This window comes from Ursus americanus, chromosome 21 (assembly GCF_024610735.1).
Source record: "Ursus americanus isolate L20-20 chromosome 21, mUrsAme1.1.p, whole genome shotgun sequence".
In the NCBI taxonomy this organism is placed as follows: Eukaryota; Metazoa; Chordata; class Mammalia; order Carnivora; family Ursidae; genus Ursus; species Ursus americanus.
The window spans coordinates 36,536,660-36,563,692 of NC_142147.1; the positions used below are offsets into that span (position 1 = coordinate 36,536,660).

The following is a 27,033-nucleotide window of genomic DNA, read 5'->3' on the forward strand; positions in this document are numbered from 1 at the left end:
ATCTCTTGCATCCTTTTGGGATGTTCCATAATTCCTTGATGATTACTCTGGTTTTGGGCACAAGGTATCCCAGGCTTACCTGACTCCTGAGATTGACTATTTCTTCAAAGAGCGCTGTTTCTTTTTAATGAGAGATGGTTAGAAATCAAGATCTGGGCTCCAGTATTGCTCATTGCTACTGGGATGTTAATTTCATCAAGGCCTTTCAGTGGATAGTGGAAATATATTAACTTCCAGTATACCAGGAAGAATAGTCATCACGTTTTGCAGGTCATAGGTCCAAAGGATCCTTTTTATTTTTTGAAGTAGTTACACAAATAATTTACAGAAGTAAGAATAAGGGATAGTGATAAACAATCTTATTAGATATTTTAACAAGAATTTAAATATTGCTATCCTCTTTGTATTAAATAAATTTTGGTATACAAAGATAATGTGGGATTTAAGAACACTGCCACATGTTCTTTTAGAAAAATGGGATAATCCAGGTTCTTGCTGCATGCTATTACATGATGAAGTTCTTGTTGAATGACTAATTGGATGGGGATACTCTATTTCCTTTGTGTTCTTAGAAGTGTATCATTGTTCGTTCATTGATTTTTCCCCCCTCATTCAAGTCAGTCATCTTTTATTCAACATCCACTATATTCAGATATGTGTAGTTCTCTACCCAGTTTGCATGGTCTGTTCTAGGATTTAGGGAGCTATAAAGATAAACCATTCCATAATCTTTGCTTTCAAAATTCATTTCCAGTGCTGTTACTTCCTCTCTCCCCCATTCTCTGAGCCTCTGACCTCAAGAAGCTTACTTAAAAACTTGTAGGAATGAAAAGAGAAATAGAATTTAGAGACCTTTTTTATTTCAGCAATCTTATTTATTGTGATAAAATACATACAAAATAAAATTTGCCATTTTAACCATTTTAAGTGTACATTTCCATGGCATTAAATACATTCACTGTTTTGCAGCCATCACCACTGTTTCCAAAACTTTTTCAACACCCCGAACAGAAAGTCTGTAACTCATTCTCCTCTCTCTTGAGCCCCTGGTTACCTCTAACCTACATTCTGTCTATATGAATTTACCAGTTCTACATTTCATGTAAGTGGAATCATTTGATTTTTGTCCTTTTGTCACTGGCTTATTTCATGTAGCATAATGTTTTCAGGGTTCATCCATGTTGTGTATTACAACCTCGTTTCTGTTTATGACTGAATAATATTTCGTTGTATGTACATACCTCATTTTGTTTATTTGTTCATCTCTTGGTGAACCCATGGATTGTTTCCACTTTTTTGCTCTTGTGAGTAATGTTGCTATGAACATTGGTGTGCAAGTATCTGAGTCCTTGTTTTTAGTTCTTTATGGTATGTACCTAGGAGTGGAATTGCTGAGTCATATGGTAATTCTGTGTTTAACTTTTTGAGAAATGGCCCAACTGTTTTCCACAGCATTTGCACAATTTTACATCAGCAGTGCATGAAGTTTCCTATTTTCCCACACATTTGCGGACACTTGTTTTCCATTGTTTTTGATTATAGTTATCCTAGTAAGTGTCCGCTATCTCATTATGGTTTTGATTTGGATTTCTCTAATAACTAAGGATGTTGAGTATCTTTCCATGTGTTTATTAGCCTTTCAGATGTCTTCTTTGGAGAAATATCTATTCTAATCCTTTGCCGGTTTTCAAGTTGGGTTGTCTTTGTTGGGTTGTAGCTCTTTATTCTAGGTATTAAACCCTTATCAGCTGTATGATTTACAAATATTTCCTCCCATTCTATTGGCTATCATTTCACTTTCTTGATAATGCCCCTTGTACGAAAGTTTTTAATTTTGATGAAGTCCAGTGTATCTGTTTTTTCCTTTTTTGCTCATGTTGTAGTGTCATATCTAAGAACACATTACTAAATCCAGGGTCACGAAGATTTATACCTGCTTTCTTCTAAGAGTTCTGTGGTTTTAGTGCTTATATTTACATCATTGATCCATTTTGAGTTAATTTTGTATATTGCCCATTGATTGTTGAGTTTGAGGAAATTTAGGATTTTGTCATCTGAAGATTCATAATCTGAGATTTAATTTATATTAACTTATATTGTCATTTTTTACCTTTGTCTAGTGCAAATATGGTGGCCACTAATCACACGTGGTTATTAAGTTTAAAATTCAGAATAATTAAAATTAAAATTTAAAAATTAAATTTCTCAGTCGAATTGACTACATTTCAGGTGCTCAGTAGCCATACATTGTTGCGTTGGAGAGTGCAGATTTTGCAGCTTTCCATCATCAGAGAAAATTCTGTTGGACAGCGTTGGTCAAGAGAGCTGCTATTTTTATTTTTTATTTTATTTTATTTTTTTTTTTAAAGATTTATTTATTTGTTTATTAGACAGAGACAGCCAGCGAGAGAGGGAACACAAGCAGGGGGAGTGGGAGAGGAAGAAGCAGGCTCCTAGTGGAAGAGCCTGATGTGGGGCTCCATCCCGGAACACCAGGATCACGCCCTGAGCCGAAGGCAGACGCTTAACGACTGCGCCACCCAGGCGCCCTGAGAGCTGCTATTTTTAAAATTCATATTCTAATTTGTTTAATAATTGTGAAATGTCTTCTTTCACTTTTTTTTCTCCTTGCCATTATGGACAGAAAGTGAAAATTTCTGAGTTGTTAACTGTGTTTAAAGCTAAAAAGAGAACACAGAGATAGTGTCTTGTGGCCTTTATCCTTTTTTTGAAAGACAGTGTAGTACTTTGGACAATACAGTACGAAAACTGAAGGGTGATTTTTCACTATTGATTGCAGTATCCTTCTAGGTGATTCCATGTTCCCCCCCCCCCATTTTTTTACTATATAGGTCTTTTTTTAAAGCATAGTTAGGAATAATAAATAATCATGAAGCATAATTACTGGGGTGATGAAATAACAAAGACATAGGAAGAATATAGTCACTAGGATCCCACAGTGTACCTTAGACTTACAAAAAGTTCACTGTACTCATATAGTAATTGTAAGATAAAATGAGTTTTATTCTTCTATTAAGTAAATTTTCTCCACTTTTTGGAAGACCTTTAAGAAGTCATGAAATGCCAGTCTTTGCAAATAATTAGAACTACGCAAAAAAGAACGTTGAAAATTAAAATTATTCAGTGAATCCTGAAACTTTTCAGTCAAATCCATTACCACAGAGTTCTTCAACTTTCTGCCAACTATATTTGAATCTCCCTTCTTCCATAGTAAAAACCTTGGTTCTCAACAACGTCTGTATTTATTCATTTGTTCTATCCTACAATATATACAAAATAGTTTTAGAATTACTACATTAATACCATTGCCAACAGCAAACCTGTGAAGTGAAGCCTGGGGTCTCCTTGCAGTTCCATTTGTTCTTATAGAATTAACCCCCTTGAAAGTGTAGAGTTAGGATACTGATCTCAAAAGTGCTTGAGTTATTATTACTTTTTCTCTGCAGTTATCTCTTGGATTTGATGTACAGTTTCTATTTGTATTGAATTGTAGTGTTTACTTTTTTATCAGTTTGACTTAATTTTGTTTTACGAATACATAAAACATCTATGTGGTGTAAAATCATAACTGTGTCAGAAGATATACTGAGATAATTAATTCCATTTTTCTACCTATCCCAATTGATATTTTCAGTTATTTCTAGTTTATCCTCCTTGTGTTTCTTCTTTAAAAATAAATTTAAAAATATACTATTGTTTTTCCTCCCAGCTTCTTACACACAAGGTAGCATGCTGTATTTTGCCCCTTGTTTTTCTCATTAAATTTATACCTAGGAATTACTCTGGTTCATAGAGATCTTCCTCATCATATTTTATGGTTGCATAGTACTCTGTTGTATGTTATCTTTTTTCAGCTACTATCTTTTTGATGGGTATTTGGTGGTTTTCAGTCTCTTGATAATGCAAATAGTGTGTCAGCAGATCACTCTGTGTATGTTTTTTCTCATTTGTGAAGTGATTTCATGTGAAATCCTAGAGGTGTGATTATTGATTCGAAGGGGTAAACTGGTTTTGCTTTATAAACTATACTTATCTTCTCAAAGAATATTACTCAATTTAATTTAAAATATTAAGTAAAAAGAGGTGAGAGGACTAGAAGAATAAGATGGTCAAAACCTAGAGAACAGTGTGTTTGATTCCTTGAATTGGCTATTTCCTGTGATCTCTACTGCCACTTTCAAGGTATCATTTCTTACCTGGAGGCAGTAATTACTGCCTGGTCTTGGTGGTTCCACTCTTACTCCCCTTCTACCTATTTTCGAGAGCTGTTTTTTTTTTTTTTTAAACAACATAAATACAGTTATGTCACTTTTATCATTCTAAGTCCCATTATACTTAGCATAAAATCCAGGGTCAATAAAATGTGATTTGAGACCCTTGTATTGTCTGACTCATTTTTTAAGGTCATTTCTGGCTACTCCTCACTTATTTACTGTACCTTAAGGTAATGACATGTTTTTAGGGGGGCAGAATACCCTAAGTATGTTTCTTTAAAAATACGTATTTGTTCTAAAGAAACCCTAATACAATACAGAAAAAAAATCCTGTTTAAATCTTTGATTTCTTTGATTTTTAATTTTTTTATCTTTTAGAGAGAGAACGTGCACATGCTCACACAAGCAGACGGAGAGGGAGAGAGAGAATCTTAGGCAGGCTCCATACCCTGATGTGGGGCTCCATCCCACAACCCTGAGATCATGACCTGAGCTGAAATCAAGAGTCAGATGCTTAACTGACTGAGCCACCCAGGTGCCCCTGATTTCTTTTTTTATAAATCAAGTAATATTAAAGTAATTGCAAATGAGTGCTTTTTCCAAAGAACAAAAAGACAAGACTGAGTTTCATTCTAGACACTGTACTGGATACTGTGATACATAGGGTAAGTTTTTCTGCCCTCAAGGGACTTACAAATTTCTAGGGAAATATGTTAACAAAACATAATGCAGTGTGATAATTTTCTCTTTTTAATTCTTTCTTTTCAGTCGCTTCTCAAGCCACTGTAAGCTAGCCTCCATCTTTTCATTGAAATTACTCTAGCTAAAGTTATTCTATTTCACTTGCCAAACTCAGTGGACCTTTTTCAGTTCTGGCCTTACTTGACCTCTTTGCTTCATTTGAAACTTTTTTTTTTTTTTTAAGATTTTTTATTTATTTATTTGACAGAGAGAGACAGCCAGCGAGAGAGGGAATACAAGCAGGGGGAGTGGGAGAGGAAGAAGCAGGCTCCCAGCGGAGGAGCCTGATGTGGGGCTCGATCCCAGAACGCCGGGATCATGCCCTGAGCCAAGGCAGACGCTTAACGACTGTACCACCCAGGCGCCACCTGCTTCATTTGAAACTTTAATTGTTCTTGTAAACTACTGAAACCGTGTATCCTAGGAACTTTTGTGATTTCACTTTTTTTTGGGTCTTCTACGTCTTTCTCTATTACTACTTAGTCTCTAGTTTCTTCATCTGATCCTTAGATATCAGTAATCCCTGTACTTTCCATTTTTGGCCGTCCTCACTTGTTACTCTGCCTGTGCTCTCTCATGTGCTCTTCCTGTATGCCCTCTGCTCTTGTCCACACCTGTTGCTTTTTGGGCAGCTTCTGTTGGATGTCCCATAAACAGTTCAGTTTCATTTACTAAAATTGAATCAATCACCTTTTCCCCTAATCTAAATGTTATACATTCTTATCCCCGATCTGGGCAACACTATTCAAACCAGAGTCTTTTTAGCCTGCTCTGATCCATCTCTTTACTACTACCAATTTGCTAAATCTTGTCAATTCTTTTTGTGTGATATATAACTTCTATCTTAAGGGACCACTAGCTTATGTTAATTAGGCTCTTGTTTGAAAAATAATGTCACATTTTTCAGTTAAATGTTACTATGTTAGATATTTTCAGTCTTTTTGTTAGCCTTCTTATGTTACCTCATTGTGCTTTTATTTTTGAAGTTCTGATCTGTGAACATGTTATTTCTCTATTACGTCTTTAAATTTTCTCATCTATCACTTAGTTGGAATTAAATTTTACCCATCTTACCATGTATTTTCCACTTGTCATATTTGTACTTATTCCTTCATTTCTTTTTGTATTAAGAGATTTTATACTCTTGAAAATTCTATTAGCTTTGTAGTTATATGGGTTTTATTTTCCTTTAGTTGTTACCTTAGAGGTTACAAATGTAACATTTACTTATTATAGTTTACTTCAAATTGGTAGGAAATTGTTCATTGATCTTTTGAAATTTTGCCACTTAAGAAATAATTCAAGTAAATTTTGATAGTGTAATTTTATTGACAAACCCTGTCTCATTTTTGTTATTATCATATGTTTTGCCTCTACATATGTTTTTAACTCCTGAAACGTTCTGTTTTCATGTTTATTTAATATTAAGCTGGTAGGTTAACCCGTTCGCCCAACACTTTTAAGATGCCATTCCATTATCTTTTTACTTCCTTCATTTCTGTTAGTCTTCTATCAGTCGTATTGTTTTCTTCTCTGAGGAATTTGTATACATCTCCTTTGTGTGCTTTAGGATTTTTTTCTTCATCTTTGATTCACCCTTCTTTGCTCTTATGCCAATTTAGATACCTTCTATTGAACTGTATTCCTATTCACTGATCTTCTGTTCTCTATCTAATCTAGTAAATGCACCTACTAAATGTGTAGTCTCAGTTATTGTATTTTTTATTTACAGAATTTATGTTTTCATGTTATTTAAGTGGATTCTAGGCCTCTAGAATTGACGTCTCCAACCTTTGCTGTATTTTCGTGAGTATGTTTATCGTAAAGTGTCTTTTAACTGCAATATGTAAACCAAATGAGGTCTGTTTCTGTTTATTTTTGCTCTTGGTTTTTCATCAGCTGCTCCTATTTTCATAGACTTCCTTATAATTTTTGATAGGATGCCAGACATTGTAGTGAAAAATGGTAGAGACTCTAGATGATGTTACCTTTTCAAACCCGAGTAAGTTTTCTTTTAGCAGCCAGTTGAAATTTTATTTGGTTTGTTTGAATATTGCTCTTATTCCTAGCATGTAACCCTTACTTCTAAGGCATAGCTCTAATTCCTTACGGCGTATGTCTTTTTCATAAATTATGTGAATCATGTATATGTAATTCTGTTTCTCTTCTGTTTCATTGTATTATTTGCCTCTACTGGCATGAATACCACATTTTCTTGCTAGGGTTTTGGTATCTAGTAGTAAATTCTTCTAACTTTGTTCACCTTCATGATTGCCTTTATTTTTCTTGAGCCTTTGCTTTTTCATGACTGCTTTAGAATGAGCTCTTCAGTACTTAAAAAGTAAGCTGCTGGAGTTTTGCTTGGAGTGCACTGAGTCTAAAGATTAATTGGAGGACTGTTGAAATTTTTGCACTAAGTTTTCTAATCCATGAACATGGTATATCTTTCTGTTTATTTAGCTCTTTTCTAACTTCTTTCGGCATTGGCTTTTAGTATATAAATCTTGCATGTGTTTAACATTTATCCCTTGGTATTTGTTACTTTTTAATTGCATTTTGTAATTTATTTGTTGTTCGTCTTTTGCTGGTATATACTTGATTTTTGTATATAGACTGTTAAATGTATATTCTGATAGTATGTGTATAGATAGATACAGGCATGTTGTCTGCATAGTAGTTTTATTCTCTCCAGTTCTTAAGGCTTTTATTTTATTTTTTGCCTTATTGAATGATGTAGGACCTTTAATATGTGTTGAATGAAAGTAGTGATAGTAGGCTTCCTTATCTTGTTCTGCGTATCAGAGGTACAGCTTTAAATATTTTATTATTACAAATGATGTTTGCTGTAGGCTTTTTGTAGATAGTCTTTATGAAAATAAGGAAAAGTTCTCCTGTTCTGGTTTACTCCCTTTGTCATGAGTAGATGTTGAATTTTATCACGTGCTTTTTCTGTATTGAGATGTTAATGTGGTGAATTAATTTGATTTTTTTAAAATATTGAAAAATATTGCATTACTGAAAAAAGCCCCCTTGTTATGATGTGTTTATCTTTTCATATAATGTCAGATTAAAATTCATAGTATTTTGTTAAGATATTTTGTTTCTGTTTCATGAGGGATGTTGGTCTGTAGTGTTTTTTTTTTTTCTTATAATGTTCATGTTTTTGATTTCATGGTTATGCTGGCCTCATAAAATAACTCATTTTTGTGTATTTTATGAAAAGCTTGTATACTATTGGTATTGTTTTTAATTAAGTGTTTGAAATAATTCATCAGTCAAGTTGTTTGGGCCTACTGTTTTCCTTCTGTTGATATTTTAAAATAGGTCTCAATTTCTTTAAGAGGATTATTCATATTTTCTCTTTCTAATTGTGTCAGTTTTGGTTGGAAATGTGATTTTCAGGGAATTTTTCTTTTTATCTGAGTTTTCAAATTTATTGGCCTTGTGTTATTTGTAATATTCCCCTTTTAATATCTACAGGTTTGTTAATAATGTCATCGTTTTAATTCCTTTTATTTGCAATTTGTGTGCATGTGTTTTTCTCCTTGATTTGTCTTTCTATGAGTTTATCAGTTTTATCTATCTTTTTAAAGGAACGATTTTTGACTTTTTTCTTTAGTAAGTTAGCTCCCTACATCATTGATTTCTCTTTTTATCTTATTCTTCCTTTTAAAAATTTCCTTTTGGCTGTGATTTTTCTAGTTTCTTGAGGTGAAAGCTGCTAGAGTTGAAAAAGTCATTGATTTTTGCTATTCTTTGTAATATATGCATTTTGAGTTTTAATTTTTTTCTCTAATCATTATGTTAGGTACTCCATGTATTTTGTACATTATTTTCACTATCATTCAGTTAAAATATTTTCTGATTTCTATTGTGATTTGTTCAAGTGTCCCCTGATGTATGTCTTAACATTGAGTATGATACCATATTTACTTCTATTCTGGTCAGAGAACATAGCTTACAAAACCGAAATTTAAGACTTGCCTTATGGCCTACTATAGGATTTGTTTTAGTCAATGTCCCATAATTTACTTGGAAAGAAAGTGAATCCTGCAGTTTTTGAGTTTCATATGTTTGTTAGTTCAAGTTGGTTGAATGTGGTTGAGTATTTTATAGCCTCAGTGATTTTTTTTGTTTGTTTGTTTGCTAATTCTGTCAGTTGTGAAGAGATATGTATTAGTATTTCCATTAGTTGTGGATTTATATTTTTCTCTATTTTTTCAACCTTTGCTCTATACTGTTCGGAGTTGTGTTTGGTGCATACAAATTTAGTACTGTTATAACTTCCTGGTTGACATTTTTATCATTCTAAAATATTCTTATCTCTTCTGATGCTTTTTGCATTCAGGTCTCTCTTGTTGAGTATTAGTATGGTTACATGAACTTATTTTGGTTTTGTTTCTTTTTATAACATATCTTTTAACTTTGATCTGTTAGTGTTCTTTGTGTCTCTTATAAATAGCGTATAGTTGTGGTTTTAAAACTTCAGTCTGGATACCCTTTTCTTTTATCTAGGATATTTAGTCAATTTCTATATAATGAGGTTACTGAAATATTTAGCTTTATTCTATTGCCTTTCTACTTGACTTTTTCTTTTTTCTTTTTAAATTTTAGAAATCTATAACATAAAATCATTTAAATCAATTTTAAGTGTACAACACATAAATTTCAGATTGTTGTGCACCCATCACCACCATCCATCTCCAGAACTTTTTTTATGTTTTAAAACTGAAACTATTCATTAAGAAATAACTCCTCATTACGCCTTCCCCTGTATGCTGGCAACTACATTTTACATTCTGTTTCTATAAATTTGACTACTCTAGGTATCTCATGTAAGTGGAATCTTACAGTATTTGTCCTTTTGTGACTCTCTTATTTTACTCAGCATAATGTTTTCAAGGTTTAGCCATATTGTAGCATATTTCTGAATTTAATTTTTTAAGACTGAATAATATTCCATTATATGTATACACTGCATCTTGTTATTCATTCATTCACTGATGAACATGAATTGCTTTCACCTTTTTGTCTGTTGTGAACAGTGCTTGCTTTCTGCCCTTTTGGGTATATAACCAGAAGTGGAATTGCTGGATCATGTGTATCCTGTGTTTAGTTTTTGAGGAACCACCTTACCGTTTTCCATAGTGGGTGCACCATCTTACATTTCCCCCAGCAGTGCACAAGAGTTTCAGTTTTTCTTTGTCCTTCCAACACTTGTTATTTTCTTTCTTCCTTCCTTTCTCCTTCCTTCCTTCCCTCCTTCCCTCCTCCCTTCCCTTCCCTTCCACTTCTTCCCCCTCCCTTCCTCCTTTTCTTCCCTCCCTCTCTCCCTCCCCCTTCTTCCTTCTGAGCCATCCTAATGGGTATGAAGTGGTAACTCATTGTGGGTGTATTTGACCTACTTTTATGTTTTCTTCTATGCTTTTTTTTTTTTTTTTGGCCTTCCTTTGATTTAATCAAATATGTCATGTTGCATTTTCTCCCCTCTGTGAGCTTGTGATACTTTCTTTTTTACTGTAGTTATATATATATATATATATATATATATATATATACACACACACACACACACACACATATATATTAGCATTAAATATACTGTATACTTATACTGTATGTATCCTTATAATTCTTTCTAGAGATCACAACATGAATTCATTTGTTCATTCTGCCTCTTGCATTATTGCTTTCATGCATTTTAATTCCATGTTTTAAACACCACAATGCTTTATATAATTGTTCAGTGTGATCAATATTGATTTACCTTTACTTTTTAAAATTACCTCTGCAGGTGTTCTTTAGTTCTTTCTGCATTTATCTCTGAATAGTCACTGTAGTATTTTTTCCTCAGCTTTATTGAGATGTAATTGACATATAGCAGTAATTTAAGGTGTACGATATGTTGATTTGATATGGTTATATATTGCAAAATGATTATCAGTGGCATTAGCTAGCATGTCCATCACATCATATAATTACCAGTAGTATTTCTTTCAGTGAAAATTTGCTGGTGAAGAATTCTTTTTCTGTGTGAAAATGTTTTTATTTTTTCTTCATGTCGAAGGATCTATTTGCTGTATGTAATTACCGATTTTCGAGGTTTTTTCCAGCACTTTAAGATTTTATCTTATTTTCTGATTTGTCGTTTTCTGTTGAAGTTTCTCTAGCTCTTCTAGTTGCTACTTTGAAGGCATTGTATTTCCTCCTTGCTTCTCCTCCTTGCTGCTTATAAAATTTTCTCATTTTGGGGGGTTTCATTCGTGTAAGTATGTTGTTCCTTGATGTAATTTTTTTCCCTCTTGCTTGAGGTTCTTAGAGCTTCTTGAATCTGTTGGCTGATACGTTCCTCTTTATTTTAGAAAATCTTGTCATGGTAGGTTCAAATATTGCTTCTGTCACATTTACTCTTCTCTTTCTGGGTTTTCAATTATACAGTGTTTCACACGTCTCTTATCAGTCTCCTGTATTTTCCGTTTTTCGTTTTCAAATCTTTGGGCTTTAATTTGGATATTTTCTGTTGACATATAATGAAGCTCAACTAGACACAAATGATGGTGAAAAGGATAATATAAATTAAATCTCAGATTATGAATCTTCAGATGATAACATCCTAAATTTTCTCAAACTCAGTCAATGGGCAATATGCAAAATTAATTCAAAATGGATCAGTGATGTAAATATAAGAGAAGGAGAAAAAATGATTGGTATCTGGTGAAACAGTGGGCATGCAAGCTGCGATTCAAGCATTATTTCACATTCAGAAATAAATGCAGGTTACAATCCCCGATCTGCAATTCAGAAGTCTAAAAAGCACTGAAAACAAAGTTATTCCTAAGTGTGTGGCATATTCATTTGTTGACAAACTGATTGGAACTGATTTGAGTGAGGCACTTATTCCACTTACTTTGAATATTCATGTGGTTTATTGCCAGTGTTACTGTATTTGTTACAGAGTAGTGTTTCACTGGGGGTTGGTGTTTCATAATGTATGTTATGTGTACTCTATTACTTTGTTAAGTTATGAAAATTTCTAAATTGAGAAGCATATCTGCTCTTGAGGTTTTTGCCTAGGTGATGGTAGACCTGTACTTCTTTAAAAGGACTTGATGCATTATTACTGTGTGGCAGGTGAATACATTGGTGAATAAAGTAGACATGACCTATAACTCACTGGGCTTTCAGCCAGTACAGTTAAAGAGTTTCCTGGATTCCTAATTCAAATAATCCTAAAAACAGAGCCCTCCAAACATCAGGGTCTTCATTTTTAGAGATATTGCTGGATGTATTTGTTACCAGTCTCTAATATTTCCATTGTGACAAAACTGTATACTTGGTATTATGAGTAATAACTGAAAGAAAAAAAGAGCCCTAATTTGCAGATAGAACCATGAAGGGAATGGAATGTACAATACCAGAGCATGTTAGATATAATCTGATATTTGTGTATAAAGAGACTGGGGTAGAATATGAGAAGTGCATTAGAAGCCTGTGTAGGAGAAAACTGGGCTAAATGTAAAAGTAAGGATTAAGGTGATCATTTTGAGTCCATCCTAACTACATTTTTGAATAAGGACATTTGAGTGTTTTGACAAGTGGCTCTATATAATTGGAGTTAAACTTTTGGTAGTTTTGGTATTTTTGATTTTCAACATATTTAGAAAGTAAATTTATTTAAAATTTTGATGTAGAAATGCTGAGTTCATTGCAGTTTATTACTATTTATTGCAATTTTCTTAAGAACCTGTAGTCAATTCCTTCCTTCTTTGCAAAGAGGCTTATTACGAAGACTTGTAGTATTTTACTAATTTTTAAAAAAGATTTTATTTATTCATTTGAGAGAGAGAGAGAACAAGCAGTGGGGAGGGACGGGGTGGGATGAGAGAGAGAAAGAAGCAGACCCCCTGCTGAGCAGGGAGTCTGATATGGGGCTGAGTCCCAGGACCCAGAGATGATGAACTGAGCTGAAGGCAGAGGCTTAACCCACCAAGCCACCCAGGCACCCCTAATATCTTACTAATTTTGTTGAAGTTTGCTTTTTGTATACTTTGCTAATGACTTTTATACATTTATGTAATTAACTGACAATATGTCTTTGAAGAAGTTATTTTCAACCTTTTAACAATGCATGAGTACTATCCATTGGTTTTAGCCACCACTGATACTTTTTCCTTTTTGATTCAGCAGCTTTAAAACCCCAAATTGTACAGTCTGTCAGAAGACAGTCTAACAAGAGAAGCAAACTATAAATGTAGACAGCTCTGAATAATATAATCCTCAGATGATTATTCTGTATATGAATTCATAGAGGGAGAATTTGAACTCAAATACAGTTGGTGGGGGTTTAGAAGTGAAATGGAACATTTTTGAGAGAAGTATCATTTGAGACTTACGCAAGCTTACCCTTTTAGGCTTTCTGTTCCTGTCTAATTTTAATGTGGCACTGTATTTAACAGGGAAAACTCATGGGTTGATGCCCCTTTGTGGTCTCTTACCAAAATAAATAGCACAAATGGAAATAAGTAATGGAGAACTTAATACATGTTAAGTCATTCATTCCCTCCTTTATAAAATAATTTTTAGGAAGTTTCTTCTGAGGAAAAACAGCAAAGGAATTATTTTTCCCATATTCCATATAATTTATTTACTTTAAAATTTATTGAATATTACTTTAACCTTTTGCAACAGAACTTGCATGTATGTTAGCTGGACACTGACATAAAGACAAAGGTTGTTGGCTTTGTTGCCTACCACTGTCATCCTGGGCATCTAACTCAGTCATAAGTGCCTCAAAAATATGAGACGTGATAGTAATTAGGGGGCTAGTGTTCCCCTCCCCGAATCCCAATGCACACAAAGAAATGGGGCTTGGGAAATCTGTTTATACTTAGTCACTTGACTGTAAAAGGGCCAGGAGCTATTGGAAGAAATGAGGGTTTTTATTAGCCAGTTGGTGAGTTTAAGCTTATTTGCTTTTACTAACATTCGTAAGGTCTTCTTTGTGTGTGAGTGTGGGTTTGTGGATGAAGTGGAGAAGTAGCAGCAGCAGCAGCAGCAGCAGTGTTTTAAAAAAAAGAAAGACCAAAGATGCAAATAGCCGCTTTTCTTCCATCACCCAATAAGCTGCATGGTGGTTGGAGGTAGTCCGATCCAGGGAGTATGGGCTTTGAGATTAGATGGGCCTGGTTAGATAGACCCGGTTCTAAAACTGATTTTCTTTCTTTCTTTCTTTTTTTTTTTTTAAAGATTTTATTTATTTATTTGACAGAGATAGAGACAGCCAGCGAGAGAGGGAACACAAGCAGGGGGAGTGGGAGAGGAAGAAGCAGGCTCATAGCGGAAGAGCCTGATGTGGGGCTCGATCCCAGAACGCGGGGATCACGCCCTGAGCCGAAGGCAGATGCTTAACCGCTGTGCCACCCAGGCACCCCTAAAACTGATTTTATTTCTTACCAGTTCCAGGGTGGTTGCATAATATTGGATAAGACACTTCAATTTTGAACACAGGTTTCCTCTCTTTAAGGAGAGGTTAAAACCTACCTTTACTGATTTTTATCCTATGAAGTCTTGGCACATACCATTGTTACTACTCTTAGGGTAAGGGCAATTTTGAATTACAAAGGGTACCAAGGGCGTTCTAACTACTGGGTTGTTGGTAAGGACTCTTAATGATAGAATGTGTCTTAAAAGTGGTAAATCAACTCATAGTCCTTTTTCTTTATCGTGGACTTAATGCTGTACTACTGCATAAGCACATATTTTATTTATAAATTCCTGGCTCTAAGTGCGATTATATCACATTAAAGAATTTACTAGGTCAGTTATTTTAATTGTCGAAGCCTACTAACCAATTTTTTTTAATTAAAATAATTCAATAAGATTTTTTTCTTCAGGAGTAGCAGTTGCATGTTTTGGCAGGTTTAAGTTAAAAAACTATCATTGTTACTCCATAGCCATCTTACTTATTAAAAAAGCTTCTGTGAAGGACAACAAAGAAATGAAATGTTTTTCTGTTGTTTTGTTTTTCAAGAGTTTCTTATAGAACCAGGTTCATTTTATTTATTTAATACTTAAAAGAATTAATCTGAGTCCATTTTCAGAAGAAGTAAGATTATTTGGACTTATTTAACAGAAAAATTAGATTATTATTATTTTTTTTAAAACCCTTTCAGATTCAACTTTGAATCATCAGATTTTTCTTCTGAAATTTTCCTTGGCAGCTAAAGTTCTAGAAATTTACAGTATTTTCTTTTGAATAACTTGTTGTAAAAGAGAAGAAAACTAGAATGATCTCTGAAAATACCAGTACAACTGCTTGGGTTTAAATGGTTTTTGTAAGTGGGTTATATAACTCACGTAAACAATAGTAACTGTAGTCCTATCGGAAGGCTGTCCTGGGTGTTATCATCCCTGCCTCTCTCACCTTTTCCTTTATTTCGCTGGCTCTCAAAATACAGAGCCTATACCTTTGATTTTGCCTAACTGGACATTTCTGTTGTTCTAAAGCCTGTATGTAACTCATAATAAGACTTTAATGTAAGATAATATTTTGGTGGTTAAAATTTCTGTTATAAATTATGAAATGGATTTTTGTTGTTTTATCCTTGAATGTCTGTTCTTGGGGAGACTATTTTAGGGAAGAAGGGGAGCGAGGGGGATGGTGGAGTGGGGAAAAGATAGCTAAAACAAAGTGGAGACTAGACTGTGGGGGCTGATGGCAAGAACACATGCCATTCTACTAGGGACTTGTTTTTTAAACATAAAAAGCATATGTGCCAAATTTACATATTTACTAATTAAAAAGGCTTCCCAGAAACATTAAGTAGACTATCTTCTGTAACCTTTAACACTGTCACTAATGGATATTGCTTAGAAAATTTCATCGAAGGTCCTTTAAATAATGTAAATGATTATGAATATGTAACTAGTTAATATGCAGCTACGAAAGGATTATCATGTAGAGGTTAATGAACATTCTGCTCTTATGGTTTGCAGGGCTTTTCTTTTTGTGCTTTTGGCTCACTTCATGCTTGGAAACACATGCACTGGGATTGGAAAGCGTCCTGACTGTTTTTTGGGTCTCATCTTTTAATGGGGTTGTTAAAGAGGAACTTTATGAACAGGATTTCATGAAGTTGTTTTTCTTTTTCCATTTACATTTAGTTCTGTTTGTCTATTTTATAATTACTGCCAAATCAGAAACAGTGAAATGGATTGATGTGGTTTTAGCCTGGTTCTTCCAGATGTAAAGTCAGTACTCTATTATATATTACCACTGTTATTAAGTGTTGCTATGTGATTGATACTTACTGAGAGATCTTCATTCTAAAACGGACTTTTTATGCTGAGTTAATGTGTAGTATGGTTGGGTATCTGATTACAGCATGTATTTTGGTACAGGATTGCTGCCTTAGTATTTAAAATGTACCAAAGGAGGACATTTATTTCAGGAATTAAATGTTATAATAGGAATTTAGTGACAGCACCCCCCCCCCCCAAAAAAAAAGTCTTGTGATTTTTCGGTGAAACACTGAGCAAGAGAGACAAGAGACAATATTGGTGTTTAGAGTGGTGAACTAAAGCAGTATGTTTCAAACCAGATAATGCTACTGTCTTTGTAACATGGCCTTGTATTGAGCATTTTGGCTTGTTATCCCTTAGTTTCTCTGTCTCTAAAATGGTGCTACAATATTTGAGATTATTGTTTAATATTTTTATTAATGGGCAATTTAAAAACAATTGGTAATCTTTGAAAACTGTTATTTTTTAAATTGCCATTCAAGTGTTTCTTTTCCTCATTGGTTAGTGTTCTTCCCCCCCCCCCCAGCATTTTGAGTATCTGCTGAAATATCTTTAAGGAAAGCAAATAACTTTCGTACTTAATTTTATTGTTTTAGTATTATAAACATAGTTTAAACTGGCTATTAAGTGCTTAAAATTTTATCATAATTCACTGAGGGAACAAATGGGCTGTTCAGAGCATCTCTTTATCCCAAGTATTTCTTCTTGAAAATGTTAGTAGAAAAATATCACTGAACTCATTTTTAATGTGTCAGAATAAAAATTACAGGTGAAAACATTTGGAGATACACTGACAAAATAAAATATTTTTACTACTGTCATTTTTTTTTTTTTAGTGATGAAACGTGGATGTTGCATTGGTTTTTTGTTGTTGTTGTTGTTATTTATAACATTTGTGTATTCTACAAAATATGTAACATTGAAAGCAGGTCTGTAGATTGTACAAAATGCTAGTTATCTTATATCGTATGTCACCTAATAGTTATGAAGCGGGTTTTGTAGCAAAGTATGAATCGGAAGGCTGTAATTTGTTCTGCAGTTATCAGCCTGCATTAGGGGGTTATGATAAAGTGTGCTGCTTAAAAACTAACAGTCACATCTCTGTGCATTTGACAAATAAAAATGTATACTGAGCTGCTATTAAATCTGTAAAGCCACTGTTCTAGTTTTCTGATACACTGATTTTGTAGCTTTGTGTACAGCCCTGTTTTTTCATGAGTAGTTATCTGTTTTCATGACAGGTGGTCACTAACTGCCAAGAGAAAATCCAGCATTGGTGAGTGAAAGATGGTTTTATATTATTTCTGAAATACTGATGGGGTCATCTCTTTGTATTTAAATAAAGTGTGTATTATTTTTTTGTAACCCGTAATTGAATTCTTCTAGTAATCTCCATTTTGAATATTTTGATACTAATTTATATTGTCCTTCACTGTTTACTGAATTACGTGTTCCCTGATTTCCTGAAATTGTGTCACCATTTGTGTTTATTCTAATTGCCTTCTTTTTTCCTTTCTTTTCTTTTTTTCAAATTAGAATAATATTAATATCATTATGAGGTGGAGACTGAGACATTTTTGAACCTGACTAATCACAGAGCTCTCTATTTGGGGAATATTCTTATATTTGTAGTAGAATAATAATTGGAATCAGTTGTTTTAAAATAATGATGGAAATATCCACATTTCCCTGAAGTTTGAAAAATCTAATTAATTGCCTACATCCCAGAGCTTTCTTTATGGACGGCACTTTTTTTAGAGTGTAGAGAGAAAGAAAGCATATCTATTTTAAGTGCTAATCTTTAGTTAATAGGACAATGCTTGGTAAATAACATACTTTCCTAAGTCTTCTAAGGAAAACACTCAATTTAATGGTGAGTAAAATCTTATATTATGAGTTGTCATGAGGTATAGCTGTTGATCTTACAGATATCAAATTACAATATATCCATGCTGTGTTTACGAAGATTTTACTGAGAGAACAACAGGAGCTGTCTTGATTATTGTCTGCAGGGTTATTGCAAAATCATGGTAACTGCCCCTTTAGTGGTGAGATTAAACCTTTGGTTATACACCATCAAGCATATAATATTTTAAATTTATTTTAAGAGGCTTTTTCTTCATGCCTGAGAGATCTCCAAGGAAATAATTTATAGTTAGTGTATATCAAATGTTTTTTGGTTTAAATGCACATAGGCTGCAAGCAGTGGATAAGAGTGAAAATCAGTACAATCTGTACGCATCATCTTATTAAATTCTGACTATTGGCTTGCAGAAAATAATCTAAAACTAATAATATCCACTTTATAAATAAAAATTCAGGGACTTCATTAATTTTCAATAAATGCAGTGTTGTAGTTGCATCTACTGGTAGTGTAAGTCTGTCAACATTTCCATGATGGACATTCGCTTTTCATTATACATTCAGTCCAGGTTAAAACTTGAAATGGAAGTACTTGGCCAAAGAATTAACCATTCCCCCTCAACCCTGCACCTCCTGCTAATTTGGCCAAAGTGATCCATTTTACAAATAATTCCAGGGGAAGTTTTATTCATGTGGGCTTCTCTCGATTGGTTTGGTAAGGAATTTGGGAAATAAGTGAAAGGTTGGATTCACTAAGGACAGATACTAATTGAAGCAGATGTGTGAATAACTTGCTTTCTGGTTTGTTTTGCAAGATTCTTTCCCTGTTAGGCTGAAAATTCTTTAAGGCCAAGGGGCATGTTTTCATTTTTTCATTCACAGCATCTCCTACTGTGTTTGGCATGTTATAGGCACTTAATAAATGTTTGAGTAAATGAAGACCCCATATATATAATTATATATAACATTTTAGTTTGCAGATACTGTGGCAGTGCCCAAGTCTGGTAACCACTGACAAACAGAAATGTGACATTTATTTCAGAGCAGTTTCATGTGACTCTCAATTTCAGTTTCCTGTTTTCCAAAGCTTTCCAAACTACAGAAGCTTAGGTATTTACCTACACGTATCTTAAAGTAATACAGTATCATATTTATACTTTAAAACATTAAAATAATTTTTCCAGTTAAAATTTGCTTTTTCCTCTGAATAATTTCTAATAGGGCTGAGGAAACAGACTTTTCTGTTTGTTTTTAGTGAGGATCTATTATTGCTAGAATCTAAATGGCTAGTGAACTCACCAATTTATTATATTAAAAAACTGAAACCAAAGTATCTCCATTCCTCTGAAAGCCAGGAAATAGCTATTTGGGAGCACTGTGGAATTCTCGTGGTATTTTTATTCTGTTGATTTCACAAACAGTGATTTTGTCCCTACCATATGCCAGTATTATGTTGCTGTTTGGAATTGAATGACCCTGCCATGGAGGAATTCATAGTCGGACACTAAACAGGGAAGTCACAATAATTTTGTGCTATTTACAGAGAGCTAGGAAGCAAGAACAGAAGCTGGAACGCTTCTTAAGGGTATCTTACACACTGCTTTTAAAAGCATGTTGCTTTTCAATTTTCTTTAGCCCTTGGTTTTAGTCTGGTCTAAAATACGATTCATATAGCTAAGCTCCCTTCTTCATGGGATACTTATCAATATAATGAGGAAAAGCAAAATAGATGATTTTTAAAAAATGCTTTCTTATGCTAGTGATGTTTATACTTGTTTGTGCAATTTTAAAGGATTCTTTCATTTAAGGGACAAGTGATGAACATTGTAGGCTTCCAAAATGATCTTAATTTTTTTTTTTTTTTAAATGGAGGGCAGAAGTAAAAGTGTTTGTGGAAAAGTAGGAGTAAAAATGGCTTGGTGCAAACAGGATCTGCAAAAAAAAAAACCAAACAAACAAACAAAAACTCTTCCAGAAAATTAATTCAAATTCTAGAACTTTGGTGAACTAGAAACATTTATAGTATTTGCTTAGTTAATAGATATTAAGGAAAGTTTTGAGCCTAATAGTAGAGAATTTGTGCAGCACTTTTAGAGCTAATAGTGGTTTTCAATTTAGTGAAGATTAAAAAAAAAATTTAAATACAATTTTTTTCCCTTAAAATCCTTTTTACTTAACCCAGGAAATAAGGTATTATAAAATCCATACACTATTTTCTTATTAAAATATGGATAACTTCCTACTGTTTAATCTACCAGGGTCTGATTATTCTGTTTGTAGATTATCTATAATTTTTTATCTTTTTAATTCTTCCCTAAAGAGCGTGGGATTCAGAGTCACAGATCTACATTTGAATCCTGTCATTTAGCAACTGTAACCTTGGGTGAATTACTGAGATTCTCAGTTTTCTCCTTGTAAAGTAATGATGATACTACTTAACTTGAAGATCCAGTGAGATAATGTCTATAGAACAACCAGACTGACACTGAATAAATATTAATAGTAGCTCTGAAATCTTTTTTGAAAATTTTAATTGTCAAATGAATAAAGAAAACAAGAAAAACCTACCAAAGCTTTGTAAATACTCCTGAATATTTTGTATTCATGCCATTATCTTATCTTGATGGAGAGATGGCTTTCTAAGCAATATTGTTAAAGCTTTACATTAATATTTTTAGATAACTTTTTATTATGAAGAATTTCAAACAAAAGGTGATGTATTGTGAATCCACATGTACCCATCACGCAGCCTCAGTAATTATCAACTCATGGTGTCATCTGAGCCGTTGCATTTGAACAGCCTATCCTACCCTCTTCCCCCACCTACAATGCCTTTGAAATGAATCTGAGAATGTATTCTGTGTGGAAATATTTCAGTGTGTATCTTTAAGACATAAAACTTCTAAAAATTACGCTAAAAAATTTAAAATTTTGCAGTATATTTATATAGTTCAAAATTTAGGAAGTTCTAAAGGGTGTAAATGGGGTATAGTTTTTCTCCTACCCTTTATCCCCCAGTTCTCATTTATCTTTGTAAACAGTGGTTTTTTGGCAATTTCTTGTAAATCTTTTCAGAAATCGTTTGCTTAAAGGATGTATGTGTGTGTGTGTGTGTGTGTGTTTATGTGTATGTGTATTCATCCCCATGTCTTTGTAGATTGTGCTCCTACCCTTTTTGACAAAAATGAAATCAGATTGTAGGCTGTTCATTTAATTCGTCCTTGGAGATTGTTCTCAATTATTAACTCTTAGTCTTTATTTCATTTCCATAAATTTCATTGGGTGTCAAATGTCTAATTTTTAGAGTTACCAAATAAGATTTGGTACTGATTTTTTTTTTTTTAATAAGTAGTGGTGACCTTACTAAGACTGTGGTTTTACAACTCAAAATATATCCTTCCTCAGCTGTTACATCCATTATTTATTGGTCCTTAATAAAATTACTCCAAAACTTAGTGGCCTAAAACTACAGCCATTTTTGTGTGTGTGTATCGTTCTGTAGATGTGCATATTGGGCTTGACTTACCTGTGTTCTTGTTCTGCTACTCTTCTTTGGGCTCACTTGTGTGGTTGCAGCTTTTTGGTGTCTGGGTCCGCTGGGTAGTCCAAAACGGCCTTAGCCACAAGTGTGGTGGCTAGTGCTAGTTGTTAGCTGGGCCTCTCTCCATGTGCTCTTCTCCCTGGCTCACTTTACGTGATGATCTCAGGGCAGCCAGAACGGTAGCTGCTAGGGCACGTTGTATTGGCCAAAGTGGGAAATAGACTCCAGTTGGTGAGAGGAGTGATGAAGAATTTATGGTCATTTTTAATGCATCATAGATACTTCTATTGAGTATGTCTCAAAAGAAAGAAGTTCCATTACTTGTGTTGATTTGTGAGAATTTAATGAAATATACTATGTGATGCCTGGCACATACATGTCATATGTCTTTTAGGCATTATTTGTAATCATAAACTGTATGCATATGAATTGTAAAAACTTTGCTGTCTTGCTTCCTTCAAATCATTTTAAAAGAGTTTTAAGTAGTAAAACTCTGAAATTACATGAGGCGGACTTAAGTGAATATAAAAAGGCATTTTATGTTGTTTAAATATTTAGTTTTGGAAAGAATAGCTTTAAATTTGGGCATACAAATGCTGAAACACTTGAACGTGTGAATTTATTTTTTAAGTTTTTATTTAAATTCATTTAACATACAGTGTAATATTTGTTTCAGGTGTACAATTTAGTGATTCAGCACTTGATACAACTCCAGTGCTCATCACAACAAGAATTTTGAGAGAGGGATTCTAAAGCAAATACTTGGCATTTTTATTTTTCAAAGGAAAATGGACAAAAAATACTGTTCAGAGGAAAAGAGTAACTAGTTTCTAGTATAGGTTATAGTCAAAGTTAGTAGAGGGAAATAACCTAGAGTGTATACCTAAATAGTTAAAAAATACAGATGAAGATATGTTTGTTTGTTTGTTTGTTTGGAATTCTTCTTTCAAGTGAATCAGTGTGGATGGATGGATATGTGTATCTGTCTCTTTCTGATGTTTTGAGGGATTCTTTGCCCCACAAAATCATCAAGCTATTTCATTGTAACAATGCTGTAGTTTATGGTATATTTCTCATGAATTACCTGAAGCAGTGCTTTCCTGACTTGCCTTCATATACTTAGATAAAATTTGCTTTATTTTATTATGCGTAATCTGTGAAATATTGATTTGCATACTTCTAAAACTTAAAAGAAGTTATTCGTGGTGATGACTTCATTTTTCAGTGTTAAGTAAATTTGGAAACCGTGTTTTCCAGACTCCCCATTTTATTGACCACAAAATTTTTAGTCACTGTTTTGTATAGGGCCTTCTGTTCAGGCTTTTTCATTTTATGTGTCTCCCCAGCTCTCATCCTCACCCCCAGTAGAGCAGAGAGCAACTTCAGACCTTCTGAAGATTTTACATGCTTTTCTTGTTGGAATCTCTGTAGTTACTTATGAAAGTGTCTTTAGGGACAAGGGCAAGACGGAGGAATCATATATACAAATCCCCTTCTCTGGCATTCTTAAGGTCCTGCATAGTTTTTTTTTTTTTTTTTTTTTCTTTTCTTTTTTAATGGTATGGTATTTTAGTACATGGGTTTGGGAGGTTAAGTAAGTTTTGCAATTTTTGCATGTGATATTTCAAAGCAAATTAAGTTGCAAAAGAAAAGGATTCAAGCTGAATGTTTTAAGGATGGTATTTTTAAAAACAAAATCTGAATTAGGTTTTTAATTTTTTATCCTGAGTATAAAATGAATACATACTTATTTATAGAAAGGTTGAAAGAAGAAAAGAATAAAGATAAATTTACTCATAATTCTAAAGAGAAGCTAGTTCTCCCTCTTTTAAAAACATGTTGTGCTTCAGCTTTTTAATTCTGTATGTGTATTTATGTCACGAAGGTCAAATTGTAAATGCTTTCTTTCTTTTCTTTTTTAAAAAGGTTAATGATTTTTAAATTGTTACTAGAATATGTTACTTCTAGTAGTCCCCTAGCCTTTGTATCATGTTTTTGTAAGAACCACACTAGTTTAATGCTCGATGCTTTTTTTGAAAATGAAATGCAAAATAAATGCACTATAGGGGAATTTTTTATAAGGGAATTTTAAAAATAACATTAGGGATTTTATAAAAAATTTCTAAGTACATCTCCTCATTTAGAACATAGTCTTGATTATGTATTTGCAGTGTCCATATACATTGTTTGGTTCACAATTTCCCACAATCAGCTTAAATCCAGTGAATATCGGATTGATGATACACCCCAGTCTGACTTGGCATACCTAATGACTTGTCATCTCTGTTTCAACTGTATTAGGTTTGAAAACTACACCTCCTTGCACTTTGAGTTTTTTTATTTTCTATTCATTTTACTTTATTTTTTTTTTATAAAAATAAGAGCAATATACAATAAAGCTTTCAAGCTTGGAAGAGTACCATGTGAGGATGAAGGTGTCAATATTGCAACAACAGTGCTTGACTGAGAGACAGATCACTTAGTGGTAATCCAGGATGCTTGTTCTTGTTTTGAGATACAGAAGTCTAAATTCTAATATACTAAAGGCAGTGGGTATCAGTGTATGACTTAGGAAAATGTAGGCAGTAAAAACCTAGGCATACATAGAATTTAACATTTTACTAGTTTATATTCAACTCATGACTGAACTGGGGATGATTTTCCTGTTTTTCTTTTATTTAAATCAACGGAGTTGAAGATAATTTTGAGAATTTTACATATTTGATGGGTTTAAAACCAGGATTGCTATTTTCTTTTTTTTTTTTTTTTTTACTGTTACGACTTCTTAAAAAAACTATGACCTTGAGGGATCTGAGTGGCTTCTATTGAAATTATATGCCAAACACCGGGACTTTTTCTCAGGAAAGAATCTAGTGTTTTTATCAGTTTCTCATAGGTATCAGTGACCATAAAGGGCTGTGAATCACTGCTCTAAGAAAACAATACAAAAAAGTTTTCTTTTTTCTAAAATGTATTTGGAAATAAAGTGTAGAAAGTTGAAACCACACCTATAAATTAGAATTAAGTAGAAACTGGCACAAACATTCAAAGCTTAAGTTGATTGTAAACTTATCATAGCTAAACTCATCTTTTCTGAAAGGCCGCTCCTTTCTGATTTGTCACAAAAATTAGTGTCAATTGTAGAGAACTTGAGAATAAAGAAAATTAAAATGACCCGTAAACTCTTTGCCTGAAGCTAACTGGACTAGGAGGCACCTTGGGGCATTCGTTTCACACTTAGAGTGATGTGTTTTTGTATAATTTTTAAACTTTCTTACTTCAAATTTGCATCTCATTTTATTCTTAGAGCAAAAGAACACTAATGAGTGAAGAAACAGGTACCCATGATTGCTGACAAGTCTAAAGTTGCATGTATGTGTTTTTTGGCAGAGAGCACTGGAAACAATTCATCTGTCCTGGCTTTCCTGTATATAACTCATTGTACTCTGTTATCTCATTGTTGAGAAGTTAAATTGAGGAAATCTAAGTAGAATGTTAGCTGCATCGATCTCTCTTTGACAATTTTCTTTCATTAACTTTAGAATAATTACAAGTGTGTTTATATATAGGTTTGTCTTTGTGTCTATTTCCAGTACAATTTTTTGATGGACTCATAAAAATAAAGAACGTGGACCATTTCATCAGTGTCTTCCAATGACACAAGTTTCCTAGGGATAGAGTTGAGAAAAAGGCCACCATATTGACTAAATTTTGTCATAGATTTCACTTAATAGTGTTTTGCAATGACCATTTAAAAAAAGAATAATACTAATTTCATACAGATATATTTTAATTTTTAATGTGTTCCCCTTCCTGCCGAATTTCAGATCCTTCAACAATGTGATCCTTCTTTCAAGAATGTTTTTATTATTTACGATAAGCTTATTTAGATTTTTAAGAGGATACTTTGAAAACAATCATTATCATTCCTTTTTTTAGTAATGAGAAGACTTTTCTCTTTACCTGTATATAATCTATGCCTGAATTTAATATTCCTCTATTTTCTTACTTTCAGAGGTTAAAAACCCAGGCATCCATCAAGCTAGTGAGTCTTTAACAAAGAAGCAATGCAAAGAAATAAAAAAGGCGTGCTATATTTGAGTAATGATCTCTGCAGCATATGGCATAAGGCTTGGTTGCAGAGGAGAAGCTCAATAAATGGTGAATTGAATTGAAACAGAGGTTTTCTTGAATTCTTAACAGGAAGTTCTAGAGTGGGTATAATGGACTAAAAATCATTTGTAAATAAGATTATATAGTTACTTATATTCCAAAATCTTTGGATTTTGTAATTTCTTAAAAACTTAACTCTGCCCCAGATTAGCCCAGATAGTAACATGAATGTAAAACCCATTTCTTTTTCCGTTTTTGATCACCACTTGGTGTTTCTTGCTTTTTTTGTTTAGGACATGAGGTAAAGGGAGAGAGAATGTTAAGAAATTAAAAAAAAAAAAAAGAACAACCCAAAATAAACCGACAGGCTTAATGTCAACATTTCTGCCTATCCCAACTTCCTACTTTAAGTTGAAAATTAGCAAAATCTTATTTCCATCAGTGATTTAAATTTTATTTCCCTTTTTTATTATTAAGGATGAAAATTGGAGACTTACTTCTTGCCTCAAGGGATGTAGAACTTTTTTCTTTACAAAGCTTTGTCAGTTGCATTTAAGAAAAGGATTAAAAATATAGTCTTGCTTTCACATTCCCCCATCTCCTTTTTAATATTCTATTATGAAAATCTTTAAATATACAGGAAAGTTGAAAGAATTGTGTAGGTGAACCTTGATCATATATCTGTCTTTATCTCAATCCATTAATCCATTTTTCCCTGATGCATTTCAAAGTAAGTCATGGACATCATTATACTTCACCTGTAAATACTTGAGCAAACACATCGTTTAACTTGCTCTCATACTTTTCACAGCTTTATGAAAATAAGGTGTTTCCCATGGGATCTATTCTGATCTTCATCCTTAAGGTTAAGGCTAATTTGTAGTGTGCTATGTCCTTCCTTGCTGCTGCTTTTTAATACAAAAGGTGGTTCTCAAAAGGCATATAGTGTATGATTAGCAAGATTCAGAAGAAGACTGTAAAAGTTTCTTATATATGACTTACAGCTGTGCTTTAGTTCTTATTTTCTATAAGGAACATTGCACGAGGATATCTGTTGCAAATTAAATCTTATTTATTGGATAACTTTATAAAATTAGAAATTGAAGCCTGAACTTAATCTATAAGGATCAAATACAATGAAGACCTCCAGACAAGGAGGTCTCTCTGTTATAAGTAAGTAGGCTTGAGTGGTTTATCCTAACTATATCTGGGTTTTATTTTCCATTGGAAAAAAAAAAA

At 33.3% G+C, this 27,033-nt stretch overlaps 1 protein-coding gene across 1 annotated transcript in view; it reads left to right on the forward strand.

The window, feature by feature from the left end:
• The window catches only part of URI1 (URI1 prefoldin like chaperone), a 72,391-nt gene that overhangs the window by 7,720 nt on the left and 37,638 nt on the right, over positions 1 to 27,033 (forward strand). The window contains exon 2 of the mRNA XM_045796131.2: positions 17,519 to 17,553. Coding sequence (XP_045652087.1) covers positions 17,519 to 17,553 — 35 coding nt within the window. The remainder of the gene's footprint in view (positions 1 to 17,518; positions 17,554 to 27,033) is intronic.